Here is a 21,643-nt window from a genome sequence, read left to right as displayed (position 1 = left end):
CTGTGTGTAACCATAAAAAACTTTATAGAAAATTTGTAAACACTTTCTTAAAAATAATCTTTTAAATAAAGTAAAACATATTTTCCTGATCACAAAACAGCCAAAAGTGTCACTATATTTCCTAAACATGTTATGGGTGTTAAAATTGGACAAACTTTAAAAGTTAAATAAAATAAAAATTGTAATAGTATAATAAAAAAACCTGGATTTTTAATTCTGAATTTATTTCTAAAGCTTATACAATGTATTCCCCTTTTCAGCAGTACATACATCACGGATGCTTTGTTTAACACTGATTGGTTTGCAGTTCAGCTGTTGTGAAAATTAACCCGTATAATTTTAAGGTCACGTTAGTTTCAATTGTTTCATGAAGGCTAGAAATCACTCAAGAAAATATTAATCACTGAAACCTTGAAGAAATAAAATTTTTAATCAATCCGCTACAGAATAGTGGATTATATATTTAATACATGGTCCTTTATAGTTAACTTTCTAATTAGTTTGTGCTTTCAAGCAGCAACCTGATGTTTCCTGAACACATGTTTTCTGTTTCTGCCACACAGCAAAAGGGATCAGAGTAAAAAGTCGTTTTACATGTTTAGAGAGAAACAAAGAGCCCACATGGGAACAAACATTTTATTTAATAATGCAAACTGCAACATATGAATTATATTATTTATCCAAAGGAGCAAGAAAAAGGTCATATACCCGTGGCGAATAAATCACACAGTCTGTGTTAAATCTAAGTCCAACACAATATTTTCAACCTCAACCATAAAGGGAAAACTCACCCAAAGAAAACTAAATATACATTCCTTTAATGTCGGGCCGTTCGTTCTCACTTTGTGAACATCATCGAGTCTTTGCCAGGACTTTCATCTTCTCCATGCAGACGGCGCAAAAAGGAAACCCAACTTCATGTCTAAGCCAGTGAATTATTAAGGGATATGGGCAAACGATCAGGTGCAAACATCTGCACTGGTAGGAGATAAAGAGCCATTTCTGTTGAGAGGTGCACAAATATCTACTGTACTAAGTGACATTTTAGGGTCTGTGAGGTGAATTTGTCAGGGTTTTTGCATCAGGAAGGCATCTTATCAAAGTTTTTCTACACACAAATATAGCTCAGGTGAAAACTGAACCTGAATCTGTCCAGCTATTGCTCAGATAAATAATATTTACTCTACAAGGAAAAAATAAGCTTCACATTGTTCAGATGTAGGTAAAAGAAAAACAGTTATGAAATGTCAAAGTGACATTTTTTGGTTGGAAAAAAAAGAAGAAATCCCTGCGCCGTTGGTTTTTCTGAAACCACATCCGCGTCCAGTCTTGGAAAGTTTCGTAAAGGATTAGTTGATTAGCCGAAAAACCAGCCGAGTGACAAAAACAGTGACAGAAGTCTTTAGTAACTCTAGGGGGGGAGGGAATAGCACCATGTTCACTGAGGGCAAGCCAGAAGGTAAAAAGGAGAAGCCACAGCAGACACAGAGTTCACATGTGCGCTTCGGTGCTGCGGCTGGTGTAAAAACGACTGCTCGTCCTTCAACATCACGGTTTGGTCTTCACTCGCCTCGGTCGTAATCAGGCTGTGTGCAGCTTATGCAAATATAGTCCTCTTTCTCAGCACGCTCAGCAGACAGTCCCACACAAACCTGGTGGAACCACTGATTACAGTTACCGTCACACTGGACCCAGTTCACCTGAAATGACAATAATACCAGGATGAATTTGACTAAAACGATGAAAGTGAAAGAATGAGGTGAATTCGATGATTAAAACCGACCTCGTCGCCTTCAGGCTCTCTGCACCACGGTGCAGCACACAGCGAGAAGTCCTCCTCTGAATCAGAAAGAGCCGGATCTGACGAGGTGTGTGAGGGGGAACTTGTCCTCTTCGACTCGTCGCTCCTTTCTTTGCTCTTCTTCGGCTTCTTCTTGCGAGACTTTTTGGCCTTCTCGCTATGCTGAGAGTCTGAACTATCCTTCCGCCGTTTAGTCCTTTTGCTTTGTCCGTTCACTTCCTTCTTCAAACTGGAGCCTCCGTTCTACAAACATTTAAAAAAACGCTTTAAAAACCTATTTGAGCTCGGCTTTTCACTGCATCATGAACATGATTCTCTGTTTTGAGAGTGACCTGAGCAAACCCAGAGGTCGATTTGTACCTTGTTGTGTCGGGGGCTCCCCTCGTCGGACTGCTCTGCCCCGTTCCTACTGGGGGAGTTGTGCGAGGACGGTGGGGCCAGTTTGTACAGCAGATATCTGTACAGCTGTTCGGTTTCAGGCAGGGTGACCTGCAGCAGGAAACCCTCCACCATCAGCTCCTCCAGCTCAGGGCCAAGTGCTGCAACAAATGCATTACCATTACTATTAAAAAGAAACTAAAAATAATAATAATAATAATAATAATAATAATAAAAACACTCTTCAGAGAACAGCTAATAACACAAACCTTGGGGTGAAATAGAGAGATGCTTTGTGTGAAATGAACCATTTATTTCCTGAGTCAAATATGAAGATGTTTTAGGTCCGAGTCTCCCCTGAAACATAATTTATTTGCAGCGTTAGACAAGCAGATCTCCTGACCGGCTTCAACAGAAATTCACCGTCTTGAACTTTTCATCTTTTGATCATTTTTAATGCATTTATTGGGTTTTGATTCATAACTTTAAAATCCAAGGGAAAAAAAAAAAAAGACAACTTGGTTTTCAAAACTCGTTATAAAGATCTGTGTCTATTCAGTCATTCCAGATTCATTCCAGAATGTTTCTACTATTTCTGCAGTGACATTTCCCCCCCATCCTTCTCCTGTGTACATAAATCTAGTCTTGGCATAGATTCTCAGTTGGATTTAGATCTAGACTTTGACTGGGCCAGTTGAACATGCTTTGGACTAAACCATTACACCTGTATGTATGTTAAACTCTCTGGGCTCTTGCAGCCTCAGATGGGCTTTCGTTCACTATCAATTTGTGTTTTGCTCTCTCCATCAACAAATGGATGCGCTAAATGTTTTATTTTTAAAATTAAGCACTGCTTTGTGCTGCTGTGTCATTAAAATCCCAATAAAATCCAATAAAGTTTGTGGGTTTAACATGTGAGAGATAAAAAAGTCCAAGAAGTTTGAATACTTTTCTAAGACATTTAACTCACCGTGGTTGCCACTCTCTCTAGCAGCCCGTCGGTGCAGGCCTGCTGGACTTTGTGCTGCCACCTCACTGTCCTTTCGATGAGGAAGCGGAGCGCGTCTCCCTCTGGCAGACGAACCCGGATCCTCTGCAGCGAGGCCAGCAGAGGCAGAACCTTGTCCAGAGGAGGCTTCCTCGACCGCTGGCACAGCGGGCAGAGCCAGGCCTGGCCGTACTCCAGCTCTGCTGCCGTGGTGACGCAGTCGCGGTGAAAAATGTCTCGGCACAGCTCGCACTGAACCATGGCGCCTGAAGGGGCCTTTTGGCAAACGCAGACAGTAAGTGCAGAGGAGTTTTCAGCAGGCAGAAGTTTGGACTCGTTGGAAGCTCTGAGCGCCAGCAGCAGCTCCATCTCCCTCTGCCGCACGTCAGCCAGAGCGCTCATCTGCGGCGAGAAGATCAGATCAGGAGAAATTAAAACAAACTCTGACAACGAGCGGCAGGCTGGAGTTATTACAGGTCAAAATTAACTTCAGCCACATTTCCTTCTGTGACAGAAATTATTTTATTATTTATTTTTACATTACAATTATATTCTTTTTAATCTATATTTGAGTCACTGTTTCATTGCAATCAGTTGTGTTTCCAATGAACAAAACTGTTTATTTTGGTAAGTGTGTATTCAAGCACTTATAGCTTGAATGTTAGCGGTGAATAAAGGGCTGCATCTAACAACTATTTTATTAAATCAATTATTCTGCAATAATTAATTGCAGAATACAATATTAGAAATGCATTAAATGACTAATAATTCAGTTTGGCTTTTAAATAAGAGACATTTTATTGGCTAAAATGCAATAGCATGTCATTCCTTTAGTGCACGATTTAGCATTTGCAGCAAAAGACTCATGTACAGATAAAAAATACTTCCAACATCAACATGTGAAAAGCTCTGCCTTTTCTACTTATCAATACAGTGTAGGACTGATATGTTAATTATTATTTTAATAACTAATTAATAATTGGAAAGCAAAAGTTGCTTAATAGGATTTTTTTTTAACAGCGATAACTATGTTGTTCGAGGAGTTCTAGGTAGAACACATTTACAGACAAAGAGGTTTTTGCTTTAACTTTTCAATGCAAAATGTATATTTTTTGTACAGTTTTGTCTTAATTACCAGCGAAATTAAGACAAGTGTGCTGCTCTTTCAGCAAATGGCATTTTTTTGAGTCTGTATGCGGCAGTTAATGCTTAGTCGGTCACAAAATTAGATGATTATCAATAATCGATTAATCGCTTCAGCCATGGCTGAAAGCTTGTTTGTTGTACTCACAGCAGACGGAGAGTCTTTGCTCTCAGACAGAGCTCTCTCCACATCACACACCAACTCCAGTTTTAGGGAAGCTTTTTTATTGAGCTGCAGAGCTTCTTTTACTTTTTTAGATCTGCACTTCTGATGCCCAGAACCGACGTCACATCTTGGGCAGAGGACCTGGAAACACAATAAAAGACGTCTTCATTACTTTTAACTACAAGTGGGAAGCAGGTTTGCACAGAATCGCACTCCAAAATCTCTTAACCTCGAGGAGCGACAGGGGGGAGTTTTTCAGTAGGAATGTTTTCGCTGCGCTCTCCTTCCAGCTCTGCACGTCGCTGATCAGAGCCTCCAGTCGGCCCAGCAGGTCGAGCCTCACCGGGATGCCGTCCGCTCTGAGAACCAGCTCAGACAGGCTGTCCAGCACGGGGATTCGTCCCCCCATCTTAAAACAAGAAAAACATTTTTATTAAAAAAAAAAAAAACTCACCCGTTTGAGATCTATGGTAAAATAGTGTTTTACCTGGAGCATTTCTGCTTCGTTGAGCCACTTCTTGGCTTTAGTAACAACGTCCTTCAGCTGCAGACAGTTGGGCAGATAAGCTGGGATGTTCTCCACTTCCTGTAAAGCGGCATCAAGCATCTCAATGCTGGGATACGGCCTACGAAGAGAAAGGAGACAATCGTTGGCTGAGAGTTATAATATTGCATTCCCTTGTGATTCTGTGCTACATTAATACAAGATGAGGCGTTTGTGTCTCATAAATCTGCTTATTTAAAACAGCTAGAGACCTTAAAGTTGGAGGTGTAGAGAAGCTAATTGAAACTAAATTAAAAACAACAAAGTACAGGGTTTGTACACTTTTCCCACAGTAAACGTCAAGATCTTTTCAAGCATTTTCAAAGTAAGTTGTACAACCTTTTCAGCACCATACTTTGGAAAGAAAAAAACAGTACAAGTCAACTAAAAAAAGATAGTTTCAATTCACAATTATATGATATTTATTACAGTGATGAATGGCTTGTGATAATATTCTAGAGCAGGGAAAAGGTCAACTAATATAATGAAATGTTATGTTTTGAAAGGTTTCTCACACACATGCACACACACACATGCCCACGCATGCACACACCCTATACATCTGACTGATATGAGAACAAAACACAAAAACAAAAAAAGTAAATCCCCCATTTTAAAGATTGAGTCATGAGGTACAATAAATATTCATTACATTAAACAAATTGGTTAGTGTCAAGGTAAATGACCGTCCAGCTCAAACAAGATGCTTTAGCACAATACAAATAATAAATTGACTTTCTGTAAAGACTCCATTTTCCTAAAGGTTTATTACAACTTTATTGCAAAGCTGTGCAGATAGAATATTAAGCCCTTCCAAGGACTTTATAGTGAAATCGAGCACTTTCAAAACCTTGAAAATTACCCAAGTGAAATTCAAGCGTTGAAGGATTTCAAGCACCCTGACAATGAAATGTTCCTACCTGGTGTCCATGAGGCCGAGCACACGCTCTTCCCACTGCTCCGACACGGTCAGCAGTTCCTGCAGGCGAGCCATGGCTCTTTCCACAGAGCTGTGGGGGGCCAGGCCCACTCCCTGGTCTATCAGCCTCCTCATGGTGTCCAGACACAGGCTGTCGGGCCGGCTGCTGGCTTGCTGGACCGCCTCCAGCCAGCGCGCCTGCTCCAGCCGCTCCCTCAGCAGCGGCAGCTGCGGCAGCTCCACATCCAGGCCCAGACTCACGTCCAGCAGCTCCTGCAGCTCCTGAGGGCTGGGCGCCTCGTCAGACAGCAGACGGTTGCTGCGCTGCTGGAAGTCATCCACCCGGGTCAGCAGGTCCTGGAGGTCACAACAAGAGTTAAGTCATTTCACATAATCTTTGATTTCGTAGTGCAATGAAATATATAAGCCTCTTTGTATCTGTAAGAGCAAAGAAGAATGCATTTGGGGGTAAAAAAAAAAGAGTTGGTACTAACACACAAATTTTCTATGAATATTGATTAAAACATTTACTTTTAGTAAAGGAGCCTGTCGAATGTTGCACGGCAGGTTGTCCAACTGTTGGATGAAGGACCTCAGCTCTTCCACAGTCAACTCGTTCTGGTTTTGGGACTTTCCTCCTCCAGAACGATACCTGATAGACACACAATGAAAAACATTCAACAAAACGGTAAAGAAAATGAGCTATGTCTTATGGATCTGTGGCAGAAAGATTAGGTTGTTATTCTAAACCAGCTTTGCTCTTTTAAAAGGGCAGAACAGAACCAATGCTGGTTTCATTTTTAAATGCCTCAACAGGTTGGCAAAAACAGCTTATTAAAATCAACTGTGGCAAATATTCGGGTTTTAAAAAGTCACGGTTCAGTATGTTTTCAATGCATTTCAATCAAGAAAAATTTACAAAAAGAAAAAGAAAAAATATATAAAGAAATTTAAAAATATTTCTTTAACTCTGGTTAGGTGGAATCAACAAATATGTAATTTCAGAAAATAATAAGGTTTTATTTTCTAAAACACAAAAAAGCAGTAAAAAGCACATAATTGAATGGAGATTTGATTGGATTTGTATACGCAGGTAGAGCCAATGCCTGGATAGACAGATTATGCAAATTTTGAAATAAGATTGTGACCATTTGTGAAAAACAAACAACCCCCCCCCCCCATAACTTTGGTGTTGTTTTGATACTTTGATAACCCAGCTGTACCTGAATGCAGCACACACAGCTGTTGGGAAAACCCCTCTCATCACTAGGATTCCTCCACCTTGTGTTTTATGGAAAGTAAGGACTTTAACCTAATTGGCTGCAACAGGCAGCCATCTGGATGTGAGCCCATTTTTCTCCAGTACCACTGATGTTTACATCTCCTTCTGTTCTGGATATTTCCGGTATGAATATTTGCACTCCTACACCTCTACTACCAACACATAATTTATAACAAATAACCCCCCACCCCGCCACTTTAGTGAAATAAACCTGATTCCTACCTAGTTTGATTGACTACAAAACAGAATATTTGCTACCTTATGGTTCAACAGGAATGCAGCTGGATCGGTCCAGCCGCACCTCAAGCTTATTTTTAGTACCTCGTCTGCCTCTTCCCGTTGAGAAGCTGCTGTGCCATCACAGCAACTTTATCAGCTTCGGAGGTGACGGTGCGCAGCTGATCCAGGAGGCTAATTTTAGGGAAAGCCTTGGTTTCAGCTTGCTCCACTAAGCTGTGAAGTTCCTCCAAACCTGAGCAGAAAGCAGAACAGTGTTTCAGGAAACATGAAGAACTAAACCAACGGTTTAAACGTCTCAGAGTAACGTTTGATGCAGGTTATGTGGCACCTTTTTTCTTGGCTCCTTTGTTCTCCACAATGTCTTCAACAGCAGAAAGCCACTCTTTGTAGGACTGCGACCGCAGCTTCACCGACTCCATCAGCGGATATAATTCGTCGAGGGTAAACTTAAAACTGTTGGAAAAGATGACACAAGTTGTAATTATTTTGACGTAACAAACGTCTCCAGAGCCGTTATTTAATAAAATTCTGTAAATGTTGGAGTACATTTTAAAAGAACTTGTTTACTTTTACCCAAGACTTCTGAATAAATAAAATGTATATTTCTTTTAAGTTTTTATGTAAATCAAAATAAACGACGTGGCAGTAAAATTCACAGGTGACTTTTCTTCAGTTGTTTTGGTTACTGGAGACTCACTGGAGTGTGAGGTTACTATTGGGACAGGAGCAGAGGTATTGGGCGTGGTACAAACAAGCCATCTTGTCAGGACTGCAGGAGCAAACAATGCCAGACAAGTAGCAGGTGGTCCGACACTTGCAGCACTGCCGCCCCTCATCTGGGAGCAGCTCGTAATCAACTTGTCGAGACTGCACCACACCCTGGAGACAAACATGCAGACATCAGAGCCACAGAGGAGAAAATTAAGCCAAACGCAGCATCTGTGCACACAATGCAGGTCTCCTACTTGTATATCTACAAGTTGGTTTGAACATCACCTTCAAATTAAGTTTTGTTCATCCTTCCATCTTTGATGTAAATTAACTAAAATGGCTTCTCACCATTTTGTCGATCTTTTCTCGTAGCTCCCTCTCCTCCTGGATCATGGCGGTCATGTCCTCCAGCAGTGCTGATGCCAGCTCCACATCCATCGTGTCTGCTTTGAAGGCCATGTTGCAAACCATCTCGTCGTGGGAGAAGACGCAGTACCTGCTCAGCTGACGGTAATGGTCCACGCAGTTACGGCCAATGGGCATCTGCCAGAAAACACGAAAGCGAATTCAGGTGAAAGAATAAAAACCAGGATCAGTCCATGAGACTTTTTTGTATATCCCTAATGCGTTTTGACAAAAAAACAATAAAAAAATCTGGTCATGCTAGATGTCTCCAAAAGAACAAAAATCACATTTATGTTAAATTAAAAAACCTATTCCTTAAGAAGTGGTTCAAAGGGATTAGACAAGTCGACTCATATGTAGATATAATCTTTTGCTGTACAAGCAGGACTCCTCACCCAGTCCATGGTGCAGAAGTTGACAGCTTCAGCAAAGTTGAAGCCCTGATTGAATCCGCTGTGATAAGCTCTGGGAAAAGTGATCACGAACTCGCCTGCACACTGGTTGGTGCGGTAGATCTACACATAGCCAGAAAAATATATATTTATTCCATGCCACATTGTGAATTAAACTTTTTTTATTACGATTAATAATTTATGCGTATTTTCAGTTCTTTAATGGGCGTAAAAGCTGAGCAGATTACCGGGATGCCGTTGTTCATCAGCGTGTTGGGATTCATGATGGTCACGAGCTGATGGAGCAGGTCAGGCTGAGATTCAAACAGCTCTGGAGCCAGTTTCTTCATGACGGACTCGAGGTGCTCTGCAGCATAACCTGGAGCTCCATACCACGTCTTTGGCTCACCCCTGCACAAAAGGCAAACAACTTCATTAGGAAGACGAAGACTTTCATTGCATGTAAAATTATAAAGCAGATCATTTTACATGAATTAACGTATTGTTGAAACATTTTATGAAAATGGAACATGCACATGCTTAGCTGGCTACTTTCCAGCTAAGCTGCCAGGTCAGAAAAGAAATAAAGGAATCTGTTTTCAGTATGGATGAGGTGTTGAAAAATGAAGCCGGAGAAAGTAAAAAGGTTGCAAAACAATAACTAAAATATTAAAAGATATTACAGATTTTATTTGGTAAAAAACCTAACAATGTAGCAGAAAGGCTGAATGTGGTACACCAAAGTTGCATCCTTTAAAGGGTTTTTGAATCTAGGGAGATAAATTTTGAATGTTGTAAATTACAGTTCTCTAAAAGAGAATGTAATTTGTTAAAATCTGCATCAGCAGGTCAAAGCTAAAAAAAACAAACTAAGGTGAGCCATAAATACATGTAGATGCTTCTAACCCTGCAAAGTCAGGCACAAAACAAAAGCTGTTCCCAGGGTAGGGTGAATGCAATGTTATAACAAGGCAGCAGAGGGCTGTTTACCAGTGAAGGTAGTTTATGGAGTAGCTCCAGTGATCCTCGATGTGCCAGCAGAAAGAAGAGAAGCACATCCCCACATACAGCCAGGGAACCTTCATCCCGCAGATGTCGGCTGTAATGTGAGTCAGCACCGAGGCGTCCAGCACCGGCATGTTGTTCAGGTTCCAGCCGCTGGTCAGGTAATGCTGTGGGTCAGACACAGGTCTCAGCACTCCGCCTCCACCAACAGATCCAGCCAAGAAAAATAACTCCTCCCTAACCCACATCAATATCACACAGTTTGCGCTTATTTTTTTTTCTTTACAGCTATCAAGAAGTTATCAACCGTTTTGTTTTTGTAGAAATTATATTTCCAATCAAAAATGGCTCAATGTGAATGTTTACTAATGAGAAAGGAAAACAACACCTTGTTCCAAGTGTACTATCCTGAGAGACAAACAATACCTCATCCTCCGGAGAGACTTCAAAATGGCTGTTTCTCACAGGAAAACCACTCCCAAACTCCTTCGAGGCGATGTCTGCTCCGTACTCCACAGTGACATCTTCCTCAATAGTGCTGACAAGTCGCCAAAACTCCTTCTCCACCAGCTCAGTAGGAACCATCTGAAAATGAAGACACTCATTGCATTATTGCTGAATACCTGCTGAATCAAAACAACTGAATCAGATGGATAAAAAAACAAATTAGTCCATTATGTCATTTCTTTTGTCGTCTGCCCTCTTTTAGGCATGAACCAGACTCTTCACCACTAATCTGTGTATAACAGGTATAAGCCCCCAATCACACACAACAAACTATTTTAAGGCATGTCATCAGTGCCTTTGTTTAGATTTACTAAGATCATTAGTAAGAGAAATGCTAAAATTGGTTCCTGTGAGATGGGAAAGAATGTATTTGTCCAACAACTTGTTTGAAATTGGACAGAACATTTTCATGTAGCACACATGAAATCTTTGTATTTTTAATCGTACTATTTTACCAAATTATATATTTTTGTTCCCACCATTTTCTGAATTGTAAGTTTTATAAGTAAACACATTCTGATCACTTAAAAGTTTCTATTAAAGGTTAATGTAACAAATTAAGAATTTTAATAGAAAATCGCATCAAAAGTGTGCATACATTGTTTTGAAGAAAAAAATAGCACTCGTTTTGATGCGACAGAAGAGCTGCATTCAGTTGCTCCTTAAACCAAATGATGGGAACTTGAACAAAACCACAATTTTCCTTCCCTGCTTCACTCGGTGAGATTGAGAACAGGCAGAAGAGGAAAACCATCGAGGTGCCATGCATATTTAATATGCAAAGACAACATGAGTTAACTCCATCCAGTAAGGAGTCATTTTTGTAAAATTAAACACTTTGTACAAACTGCCTTAAAACTCCTGCTGTAACTGGAATGAGCTACATGGCTTACAGCATCAGTGATCAGCTTGACTCTTCAGGATGCTGACTCAGTCCTTTTCTTTGAAAACGACATAATTTGTGTCCAAATGAGTTTCTGTAGAAGAACATTCTCTACAGGGAGTTTTAGAGTGCTGCTGTTCTGTTCTAACACTTCACCGAAGCACATGATGCTTTATTATTTATTCATTATCATTGAATCAGCACAAATGGCTTAATAAATACCGTCAGCAGTCAAGTGTGTAACATGTTTTTCTAGCTAATCTGAATCACCATGCACGAACAAGACCAAGAGAAAGACTTGCTCTCCTGGTTCATAAACTAAATCCTTTGTGTTGAATACCGATCTCTCTCACGCTCCTCCTGTCTGTTGAGTGTCTGCTCAGCACGTCACATCGAACAGACAGTAAGCAGCTGCAGATCACATGATGTGATGTTCACTGTAATCAGTGTAAAGGGTGAAATCATTTGGACTGTCAGGGAAACCCCGGAGTCGTTAAAACCAATTCAGAAATTAGGCAATATTCTGCTTTTTGCAGTGATTTTTTTATTGGTAGAATTACTGGTATAATTTGTAATCTTATCCATGTCGGTGGCATTATAGGGCCCAATATATTTATTATAACAACCATGGTGCACTTAATTGTTTATTCAGTTTATGAAAAAAAAAGGGGAAAAAACATTATGAACTGTGATGTAAAGTATTTTAAAAACAGAGAAGTCGCTTGTAACCAGAGCCCCAGCTGCAGTTTTTAGACGAGGTCCGATTAATTTTGGAGATTTATCCATCAACGTGTTCATTTACAAAGTTGCCCTTTACAGCTGAACCACAACTGAAACCATTGAGAACCTTTTCAGGCCCATACTAAAACCAGTTTAACTGATCTAACGTTTTGTGGTTATAATTACCTGTCCACTTCACCAAGTCCTCCTTAAAAATCTAAACAATTCCCATCCACATAATTACTGCAAATTAAGCCAGCAATATTAGGGACAGGAGTAACACAAAGTTCAGGATCCTTTAGAAGATAAACTGCAAGTACACGTGGTGATGTAATCTTACATGAACTGGCATGTTAAAGTAATCAGACTTGAACGAGTCAGCCATGTCCCCAAAAGCTTGGAGGGTGTAGCTCCTGCTGGCTTGCTCAAACCCAAATGCTACAGGAGGTTTACCACATTCCTGCAAAACATACAGAAACACAACAACAGATGCTCAAAGTAATCAGGCCTCCCGGGTCTTTGGTTGTAGAATCCCAGTTAGGAGCAGACATCAGCAGCTCACCTGAGCCAGGCACTTGGGGCACCTCCAGTCACCTTTAGGGACATCGTGAAGGGGCGGGATAAGACAAAAGATGTGATAGCTGTCGTCGCAACCATCACACAACAATAAGCGGTCCTCTGCACTCCCACTACCACATATCAGGCACATGTATTGGTCCACCTATGACGAGACAAACGACGACGGACTTGTAACTTCTAGCAGTAAAAACTAGACCAAACGATTCTGCCTCAGTTGAAAGCATAAACCATTTACTTTATTTTGTGGAGGTTTGTTTATTTTATTTAAATCAGTTTCTTCATGTTCTTTTGGGTCCATGTGATCAGTTGGCTCCTGTTTTATTTCAGTGCCTGCCATTCTCACTGAAAGACAAGGATGGATATCCAGCAGACACTTTAGGAATCTCTAAAAACAGAACCAAACATTTCATTTTTATTTATTACTCCTACCAGGTTCTGGTTTGCCAACATAGGTTCCCATTCTCCTCCTCAGATTGGGGCGATTCTCACAAATTTCACCAGGTTCTTTTTTGAAAGAGAGTCGCTGCAGTCATAAAAGAAGAAACGGACAGAAACAGAGTGAGTTTGACCAGTAAGACACAAACAAAACCACTGAAAAGGTCAACTACTTTTTAAACTGGGTCACCAGCTTGTTTGTGGTGTAGGTATTTCATGCTGTGGTCAAAAGAAGCTACAATTTGAATTAAATGGATACAGGTAAAATTACATAAAGTATTTAAACATTTCTAATTTCATCTTCAGGGCTTTGGATTATTCATATGACAACATTAGAAAATAATTTTTCCCTGATTAATCCTCCAAGACCCTCAGTCAAATACAGATGAACCTCGGTAGCGTGTCACATATGTTTTTATAGCCTCCACTGCAGGACACCGTCAGTCAGACGGATCCAAAGGCTGGTTGGAAAAATCCAAAATGATTGCTGTGAGTGAGCCAATAAAAATCTTCATTTACAAATATGCTGGGTGCTTATACTTTCATCTAAGCACTATTGGCGTCAATCGGCAATAGTGAAACTAATTTATACTTTTAAGTCGCAGGAGAACTGACAAGAGAACAAATCCGACAGACTTACTTCAGATCGCATTCGTTTAGCCCTGCGAGCGATGCTGCAGGTCTCCTGGGGCTGCACAGACTGGCGCTGTGGCAGGTCATGTGGCGTGTACTCCTTGTCTTTAGTGTCGTTGGTCAAGGTGGCCTTCTAAAGGACCAATAGGACAATTTGATGTGAAAATATAATGTAACAATACCTTAATGGTCACCTGTATTAAAATATACCAAAGTTTTAAAAAGTAATGGCTTCAAAACAGGTAAAGTTTTCTTTGTAGTGCATAAATTGAGCAGAACATTTCCCTGCTGTATGAAGTATAAAGAAGCAGCATGTTTGATAAACAGACTGCAGGCTAGTTATAAGAAATGATAGCCTGGACAATTAAAAACATAAAATCAGCTTGTTACATTTGTGTTGCTCCATAAATACAAGAATAGAAAAAAGGTGATAATCTGTCAAACACACACCTAAAAAAAAAAAAAAAAAAAAGTATGAATCAAAAATAATAAATCTTACAAAATAAGAATATTTTGATTTTTATAATGTTTTTCAGCTTTTTCAGCAGCTTTTCAGTTCAAAATAAAAGCAAACCAGAACAAATCAAAGAGTCATCTATCAAAGATTATTACATTTACTTTACAAAAAACCAAAAAAAAACAAAACAGTTTAGTAGTCCACTTTGACTTCATAACATCACAGCATGGAGCTTAAAAGTGAGTTGTAAGTAAGGGCTTATAGAGTAGTCTAATAAACTTCTACACAGCTGTAAGCAATAATACTGATGACTGGTGCAGCGAATAGAAAACAGGTGATGGGACGTACAGGCAGATTGGATCCAATCTGGAAAAGGTTATATGGGTAGAGGATCCGCTCATAGTGCGCCCGCAGATGAGAGCCGATGGCCTTGCCAGGAGCAAATCCCAACTTGACTGATATCTTCGTCCAGCGGCGCTCTCTGCAAACCGCATCGAAGCCTCCCTCTTCATTTACCAACTTAAACAAAAAGCAAGTGAAATTTTGGAAAAAGTAGTGTTATTATGCAACGGCAGTTGTTAAACATTTCAACAAAAGTGTAAAAATTAGAACTCAAATAATTCTGCAGTGTCTTCTGTGTACATTCGCGCTTACATTTGTCCTCATCTAACTCACCTTATTGAGTTGGTACAGATCTAAAATCTTTCTTTCGACATGAGGAATTTTCAGAGTGCATCCCTGGAGCTCCCAGAATTTTGCAATTTGATCCAGGAAGTTGAGTTTGACTCTAGTCTGAGCCTAGAGGAAAAACAAATAAATCACTGAATAAAGCCGTGCATACCAAAACAAAAACGGGCCATCTTAGAGAAACTAAGATGGCCTCACTCTTACTTTTGCACTGGGTAAGACAAGAATGAACACAGTTTTGAATTAATCCAAAAAAAATATGGTGTTACCTCAACTTTTATACATGTTCAGTAGTTAAATGAAACAAATAAAAATACCTCCAACTCATTAAGTCTTTGTATTCGTGGCGTAAACTTTAGTCTGTCAACATCACAAGCAAAAGGTGGCTGCCATTCCTGCAGGAAGGAAAAAAACATAAAGGTTGGTTTTGTGGATACAGAGAAATTGTTGCCAGAACATTACAGGTGCAGGAGAAAGACAAAAAAAAGTTTGCGTTTAGGAAACTGTGCCCAAAGAATCGCAATCCTGCCTGTCACTTTAGTTAATCTGTGCCGAAGGTTTTACGATAAGACATTATTTCGTTTGAGAAATTGCAATGGACCATTGTTTGGGTCCTGTGACTGGAATGTTGAACAAATTCTCAGTCCAGCTCTCAACACATCCCAAAAAACCCCAAAACAAACCCAAACATTTGAAACAGCACGAAAAAAAACACAAAAAAACCCATCTTCAGCCAAAACTGGAATCCTCATAATCTAACTTTTAATAAAATAACATACTCTGACCTCTCCGGTGACAAAATTTAATAAATATACAAAGAAATGACAACATTTCCTTGTTTTGTTATTATTGTTGGAATAACATTATCAGGGAACACAAATGTATAATGTCTGGTGACATTCCAGTATAATGGCATTTATGTTTTGAAATATTAAAAGCAGAATGTTGACTTTTACAGTCAATTTCTAATTAATTATTTTTGATTATCAACTCCCCACCTCCACAACAAAAAAAAGTGAAACTCAACACATGCTACACATCACCAATACTGTTGCCAATCAGTGTGAACAGATTCACTGAACCTGGAAAACAAAGTGCAAAAATGTGGATGCAGTTTTCAAAAGCTGGAGCCTCTTTTTATTGCCCTTCTGCTGCTTTTGGACTCAGCATTAACCAACTAGATATACAATACGTTCATGCGATACATTTTAATAACCAAATAAGCAGCAGAAATGCTAATTAAAATAACTGCTTTACTAAAATGACTGATTACTTTGCATGACAAATGAATTCCTGTAAGCCAAGACAGATAAGAGCCACAGGGAGGCAGATGTTGAAGCATATTGGTCGCTGCTACCAGTCTAAACATTGTGATTCTTATTAAACTCTTGAACAGCATTTTACACACACACACCAAACATTTCCCACAAGCCTCGAGAACAGAGTTGTGGTGCAACAATCAGCAAATGAATTTCAGCTGTGCGTTGTTAAAAGTGTGATGGGACACTTCTTTGTACGACTGAGAGGATTTGCAAATGAGTGTAAAACGACTGGTGAAACTTTGTCCTGGAGTGTGAAGGAAAACTGGGCCTCTCTCACTAAGAGCATGATTATAGTAAACAGTGAAATATTTCATGTTTTGCTGAAAGGACTGTATTAGTATGAATAAAACTAACAAAAAAGGATGAAATGTCTGGATTTCAGACAAAGGTAGCTATTGAAGGCGTACCATGGGGCTCTTCAGTAACCTTTAACCCAGTTTAAATATAATCTTAGACAAACTAAAAGGAAGCTGCTTTTTCTTTCACATGTGGATGATTTAAAGTTGAAGTTCTGCTACTGTAGTATGTCAACACATAGTGATAAAAGCTAAAAAACGTATTGTTATTGTTCAAGAAACCAGTTATTTTATGTACAAATTTCTTTGTCAATAATAAAGCGAGGTTTGGAAAGTTATTCTTTGCACTTAACGGATGTAGTTTGACCACTCCTACTCCTGTTTTACCTATATCCATTGAAATCCAGGAATTGTTTCTGTCTAGGGTTAGTGACTAACAAAAGCACACGGAAGTTGAGTCCCAAACAGCTGAACTTGTTTCAAAAACTGCATTTTTAGAAACAGTTTCTAAAAATGCTCTCATTTTCAGTTTTTAAGAGTCATTTTTAAGAACTCTCGTTGTGATATTGTTCTTCCAAGATGAGACTAGGATAACTCCTCGTTCCTAAAAAATCTTCCATTTAAAATAAATAAACAGAAACTAAATAAATAAAAACACTGTTTACTATAAGTCTACAAAATAGCACTAAAGCAGTCTTAAAAACCTCTCTAACCTGCACAGAACCCTGGAGGAAATTCTTACCATATACTCTGCACCCAGAAATCTCTGATCAGAAACAGGTTGTGGTGAAATGTTTACTTCCGCTTCAAAAACTTTTTTTTGAAGAGAGAAAAAAAAAGAAAAAGAAAAACGGAAATAAAATGGAGCAAAGAGGTTGCCTCAGGAAAGCTCTAAACACAGACTACTATATATAGAGGCGTGCACATCTGTCAAACAGAAACAAAACGACTTTATTAAAAGCTCAAACAACTAAATAGCTGGAAGATACATCCAAGAGTTAAACATACACTTCTATGGAAATTGTAGATTAGTTACTAGTTTTTTTGCAACATGATCACCAAGTTCTTATGTTTACTTTAAATAGACACTGTACTGTAACAGCTCTAAGTGCACATGTGCAAATAAAAACTAAATTAAAAATTGCATTAGTTAATCTTAATTCACTTCTTCTGCTGACGAGCTAGCCATCAGCAGTCAATCTTTGTTCAAACCCTCTCTCAGTAGCCTTTTTTACATGAGCTGGGCTTTTTTTTTTTCTACCATTGGATGAGCAAACACTGAAAAGCAGTCACCCCACCCACTGGGTTTTGATAACAATTCAGTTCCTTGTACCCCTGGCTGTCTGGTTAGACCGTGCAAAGTGGGCCTTTTTACTGCTTCCAAATTTCTGCAGGACACCACTGCCACGTTATGTGAAAATACACAGGCCCCACAAAACCCCTTTCATCCAGGCCATAATAATGACAAAGGGGAATACAAGCCAGAGACACACAGCAGTCATGCAGAGATAATTTGTTTGGGCAGAATCTGCATTTTATCTAATGCAAGTTAATGTTTGGGCACACCCTTCCAAGAAGGTCTCTGCAATTTGTTATATCTAAAAAAAAAAAAAAAGGGTCCAATTGAGATTAATTTGTTTTGCCAATTCTTTTAATACATGTATAAATTATTATTTTTTTATTGGAAATGTTTGTCAGCTGTGAAATGCCAGTGGTGTGGAACATGGTATAAAACCCACCCATTTATCCCGAGCTCTAAAAATAGTCAGTTTGCGAGCATTTAAAAAAAAAAAAAAAAAAAAAAGGTCAAGCCTTTGTGCCCTAAACATTTAACATCATCGATCATCGCACATCGGGTTTAGAGATGCCACACAAAAAGGCAGGAAAGAAACAAAAAGTGTCCATTAAGTGTCCAGTTTGAGAGACTCTTCACTCCATAAACAGTTGGCCACCGAGCACGTACGTTAATGTCAGACAACTGCAGCTTCAAACAGGCCCAACTCGCGCCTCATGCTGGCTAAATCTGTCAGATCCAGCCCACTCAACTTCACTTTTACACTGAAATACGTTAATAGTCAAATAAATAGTTCATAATTTTGACACTTTTTTTTTTCTTGCCCTTCCCTTTTTTTCTCTCTTTTTTTCTGGGGGGCGACTCCAGGAAGCACATTTGATTCTGCGCAAATGTAAACAATTTCCATCACATTTGCGTACTGGCAAACTTCAACGTTTCTATTATCGTTTTCAAATATGTCGCATTTTTCCACAGAGCGCGTCATTAAAATGCAGGTCTACATTTTTTTTCGGAGGGGTTAATTTGGACGGTGACACATATCTCCTCCCGTCTGAAAAAGCTGCTGACCGTTGGTGCCAGCAACTCCGGCTCGGGCTAGCTTACAACGGAGCCGCAATCCGCCATGTTGGAAGCCGTCTAAAAACACAACTTTGTCCTGCTAAAATTACCCACAACAGCCGCGACCACGGCAGCACGCAAAAAAAAAAAATAATAATAATAATAATAAAACCGAACAATTCAGAATAAATGAAAGAGAAGAAAGATAATCACCGGTGGTGGTCGGATTTTGCAGATGCCAGTTTTCTCCGCAATTGGTCGTATTTTGTTGATGTACGCAAAAGGGTCGGCGAATTCCTCCCAGCTGGGCTCAAAAACGGGGCACTCCGGGGGAGGAATAAACTCGTTCAGCTGCGGTTGGGTCATTGTTGCATCTTTGATAAGACTCCAGGTGAAAATGTGTGGGGAAAACGGCTTACTTTCACCGGTTGTGTTCGCTTTGAATTTCTGTCTTTCAATTCATGTCCACTCTCTACTCATTGTACTCGAAGACTTATTATCCAGTTGGACACGAGCTGGTGAGCAGTGCGCTTCCGCTGCGAGAGGTAGACACCCCCAGAGTACGGACGTGTCTCACGAAAGAGCATACATCACGGCTTTTTATCGGCTAAACAGACTGTTTGTGCGTTTATCTTTTATTTTAATTGACTACTTTTGTAGTTTATTTTCAATGCAACCAGTTTATATCACAGAAAGATAAATGGCTGAGTAACCGCACAGAGATAACCCCAATCTGACTTGAAACCGTTAAAAACGAGAACAGTAGGGGAAACTGTTTTGACTACTAAGACATCGATAACGAGGTTTAATTCCTTATCGGTTCCGTGTTCATGTCAAAAAATTATGGGCGTGTTTGATTCGTTCATTTGTCTGGCACGGCGGTGCACAGCATTCAGTAGCTTCACAAATAAACCGATGAGATGAGCTGACTGCTCCATAGGCCGCCCGGTGGCGCTGAATGAATAGATTTATCAGACTGTTCTCTGTGTTCGCTATTCGAACACACCTACCAGATCACTCCGCGCTGACCGGGACTATGTTTTTAAATGGTCCGAAGAAGCCCATTCATTGGCAGGGAGCAGTCATATGTCCAGGGACCAATTGTTTATATTTTTATAGTAAACATTTGTTCCCAAAGATGTCAACCACTACAATAAATCGAAATACTGTAATTTTTTAGATTTGGACTAACTCTGTTAGATTTAGTGCACCGAAATTTATCAGATGTATGGCACGTTTATATTTATATCACATAAACACAAGAGTATACCGCTCTGATGTAATGTAGGAATGTAAAGAAAATGTGTGCTATACACTAAAATTACTTCTTTCAGATTAGAGGAGCATAAAAACTGAATGCTGCTGTTTCATGTTTGGTTCTGGGGATGCATCGACTTGAACCAGAAGACCTGAGTGGTGTGGAAGTTTGACTGGACAAAAGATCTTTAATGTATTTTGGTGCTAAGCCATTGAGTGATTTATAAACAAACAATAGTATTTTAAAATCTATTCTCTGAGTCATTTTAAGAACCTTAGAACTGGCCTGATGTGCTGTTGCAAGTCACCACTTCTCTGTCTTTTGGCCTCATTTGAAATGCGACTTTTTACCACCATAAACTTTAAAAGAGAAAGACTAACTACATTTTTGAATAGATCTTCAGAAACTTGATCTGCTAAGACTGCTGCTAAAAACAGTCCAGAGTCGCTTTTGCTTCACACTTTCAGAAAAGGCTCATTTGAATGTCCCTGTTCTCCGTTTCACTTGAACTTCCTGGTCGTGGATTTTTGAAAGTAGCTATAATTTGCAGGTGGCCTTGGCTGTCATAGCAAAAACCAATGGAGCATGTGTAAATGTGTAGAGCTCCTTTTCACAAAAAGTGTTTTAAAACATGTTTTCTGCCATTATTTTAAAAAACAACAACAATGGATTCATATTTTCCTATTATTTCCTGTTATGTACTGTTATAACATTTGCACAGTTGTTTTAATTTAACCTTGATTCTCTTACATTTAAAATTTCTCTGTCATCCATCTTTGCATTATCAGTTTTCGTCTCTCAGTCGTACGCTGCAAGTGTCTTTGCCATGTTTACATCACACAAGCATTAGCAGAGGTGTGCGACGCTGGGAATTATGTTATCAATCGAATACTAAATAAATACTGGGCTAGCATCATTAATAATATTGATACTTTACAAAAATCATTATTAAATAATTTGGGCATTTGACTCCAGTTAGTTGATTATACATTTTATGATGTGTTTGTATTAACTACAATAGAAAATAATGTAGCTGTATAAAACTATCATAATCCCCTTACTAACTTCTGCTATACACAATTGTGTATTAGAATAACTAATCTCTATATATTATTAAATTGGAGTACTATATTTTCTTTAATGGTTAATATTCAGACATATATTTCAAGGTTTGAGGTATACATCTTTGCATGAGTATATACATTTGAGTTTCAGAAAGATTTCACATCAGATGCATGAATAAATAATAAAACTGTGCATATGAGGAACTTAAACAGATTTTATAATATTTGCATGTTTTGAATGCAAACATTACAAAAGTATGAAATCCTGCTCTCAAATTAAAAATGCAAGTTCTTGATATTTGGTGTTTAATTTCCTGCATACGCTCGGGCATGACCTTTGTGTGGAAATTTGAGTAATGTCCAAGACATATTGAAGAGAATCTATGAACAAAAGTATTGATCTGATACAAACACTTACCTTGATATCAATATTATTAGTATTTAGATTGATATGCCCAGCTTTAGCCCTTAGGAA

The 21,643-nt window shown here is 39.2% G+C and overlaps 1 protein-coding gene across 1 annotated transcript; it reads right to left on the bottom strand.

The window, feature by feature from the left end:
* Window positions 1-622: 622 nt before the first annotated feature.
* Window positions 623-19,355, bottom strand: kdm5ba (lysine demethylase 5Ba). The gene is made up of 27 exons (XM_028004179.1): window positions 19,060-19,355; window positions 15,193-15,270; window positions 14,864-14,986; window positions 14,537-14,707; window positions 13,739-13,864; window positions 13,093-13,186; window positions 12,899-13,005; window positions 12,647-12,805; window positions 12,425-12,544; window positions 10,401-10,559; window positions 9,960-10,141; window positions 9,218-9,380; window positions 8,973-9,092; window positions 8,521-8,715; window positions 8,159-8,340; window positions 7,790-7,914; window positions 7,543-7,693; window positions 6,471-6,591; window positions 5,941-6,296; window positions 4,964-5,102; window positions 4,706-4,885; window positions 4,459-4,617; window positions 3,150-3,569; window positions 2,449-2,536; window positions 2,162-2,340; window positions 1,784-2,044; window positions 623-1,700 (listed from the first exon to the last, which is right to left on the bottom strand). Exons 1-27 carry the CDS (start codon window positions 19,210-19,212, stop codon window positions 1,563-1,565), a joined length of 4,449 nt encoding a protein of 1,482 aa, XP_027859980.1. The 5' UTR covers window positions 19,213-19,355; the 3' UTR covers window positions 623-1,562.
* Between the last annotated feature and the right edge of the window lie 2,288 nt (window positions 19,356-21,643).

The sequence above is a fragment of the Xiphophorus couchianus genome, chromosome 20 (assembly GCF_001444195.1).
Source record: "Xiphophorus couchianus chromosome 20, X_couchianus-1.0, whole genome shotgun sequence".
Classification (NCBI taxonomy): Eukaryota; Metazoa; Chordata; class Actinopteri; order Cyprinodontiformes; family Poeciliidae; genus Xiphophorus; species Xiphophorus couchianus.
The sequence above is the reverse complement of the archived record's forward strand: the minus strand, read 5'-3'. Positions and strand labels throughout refer to the sequence as shown.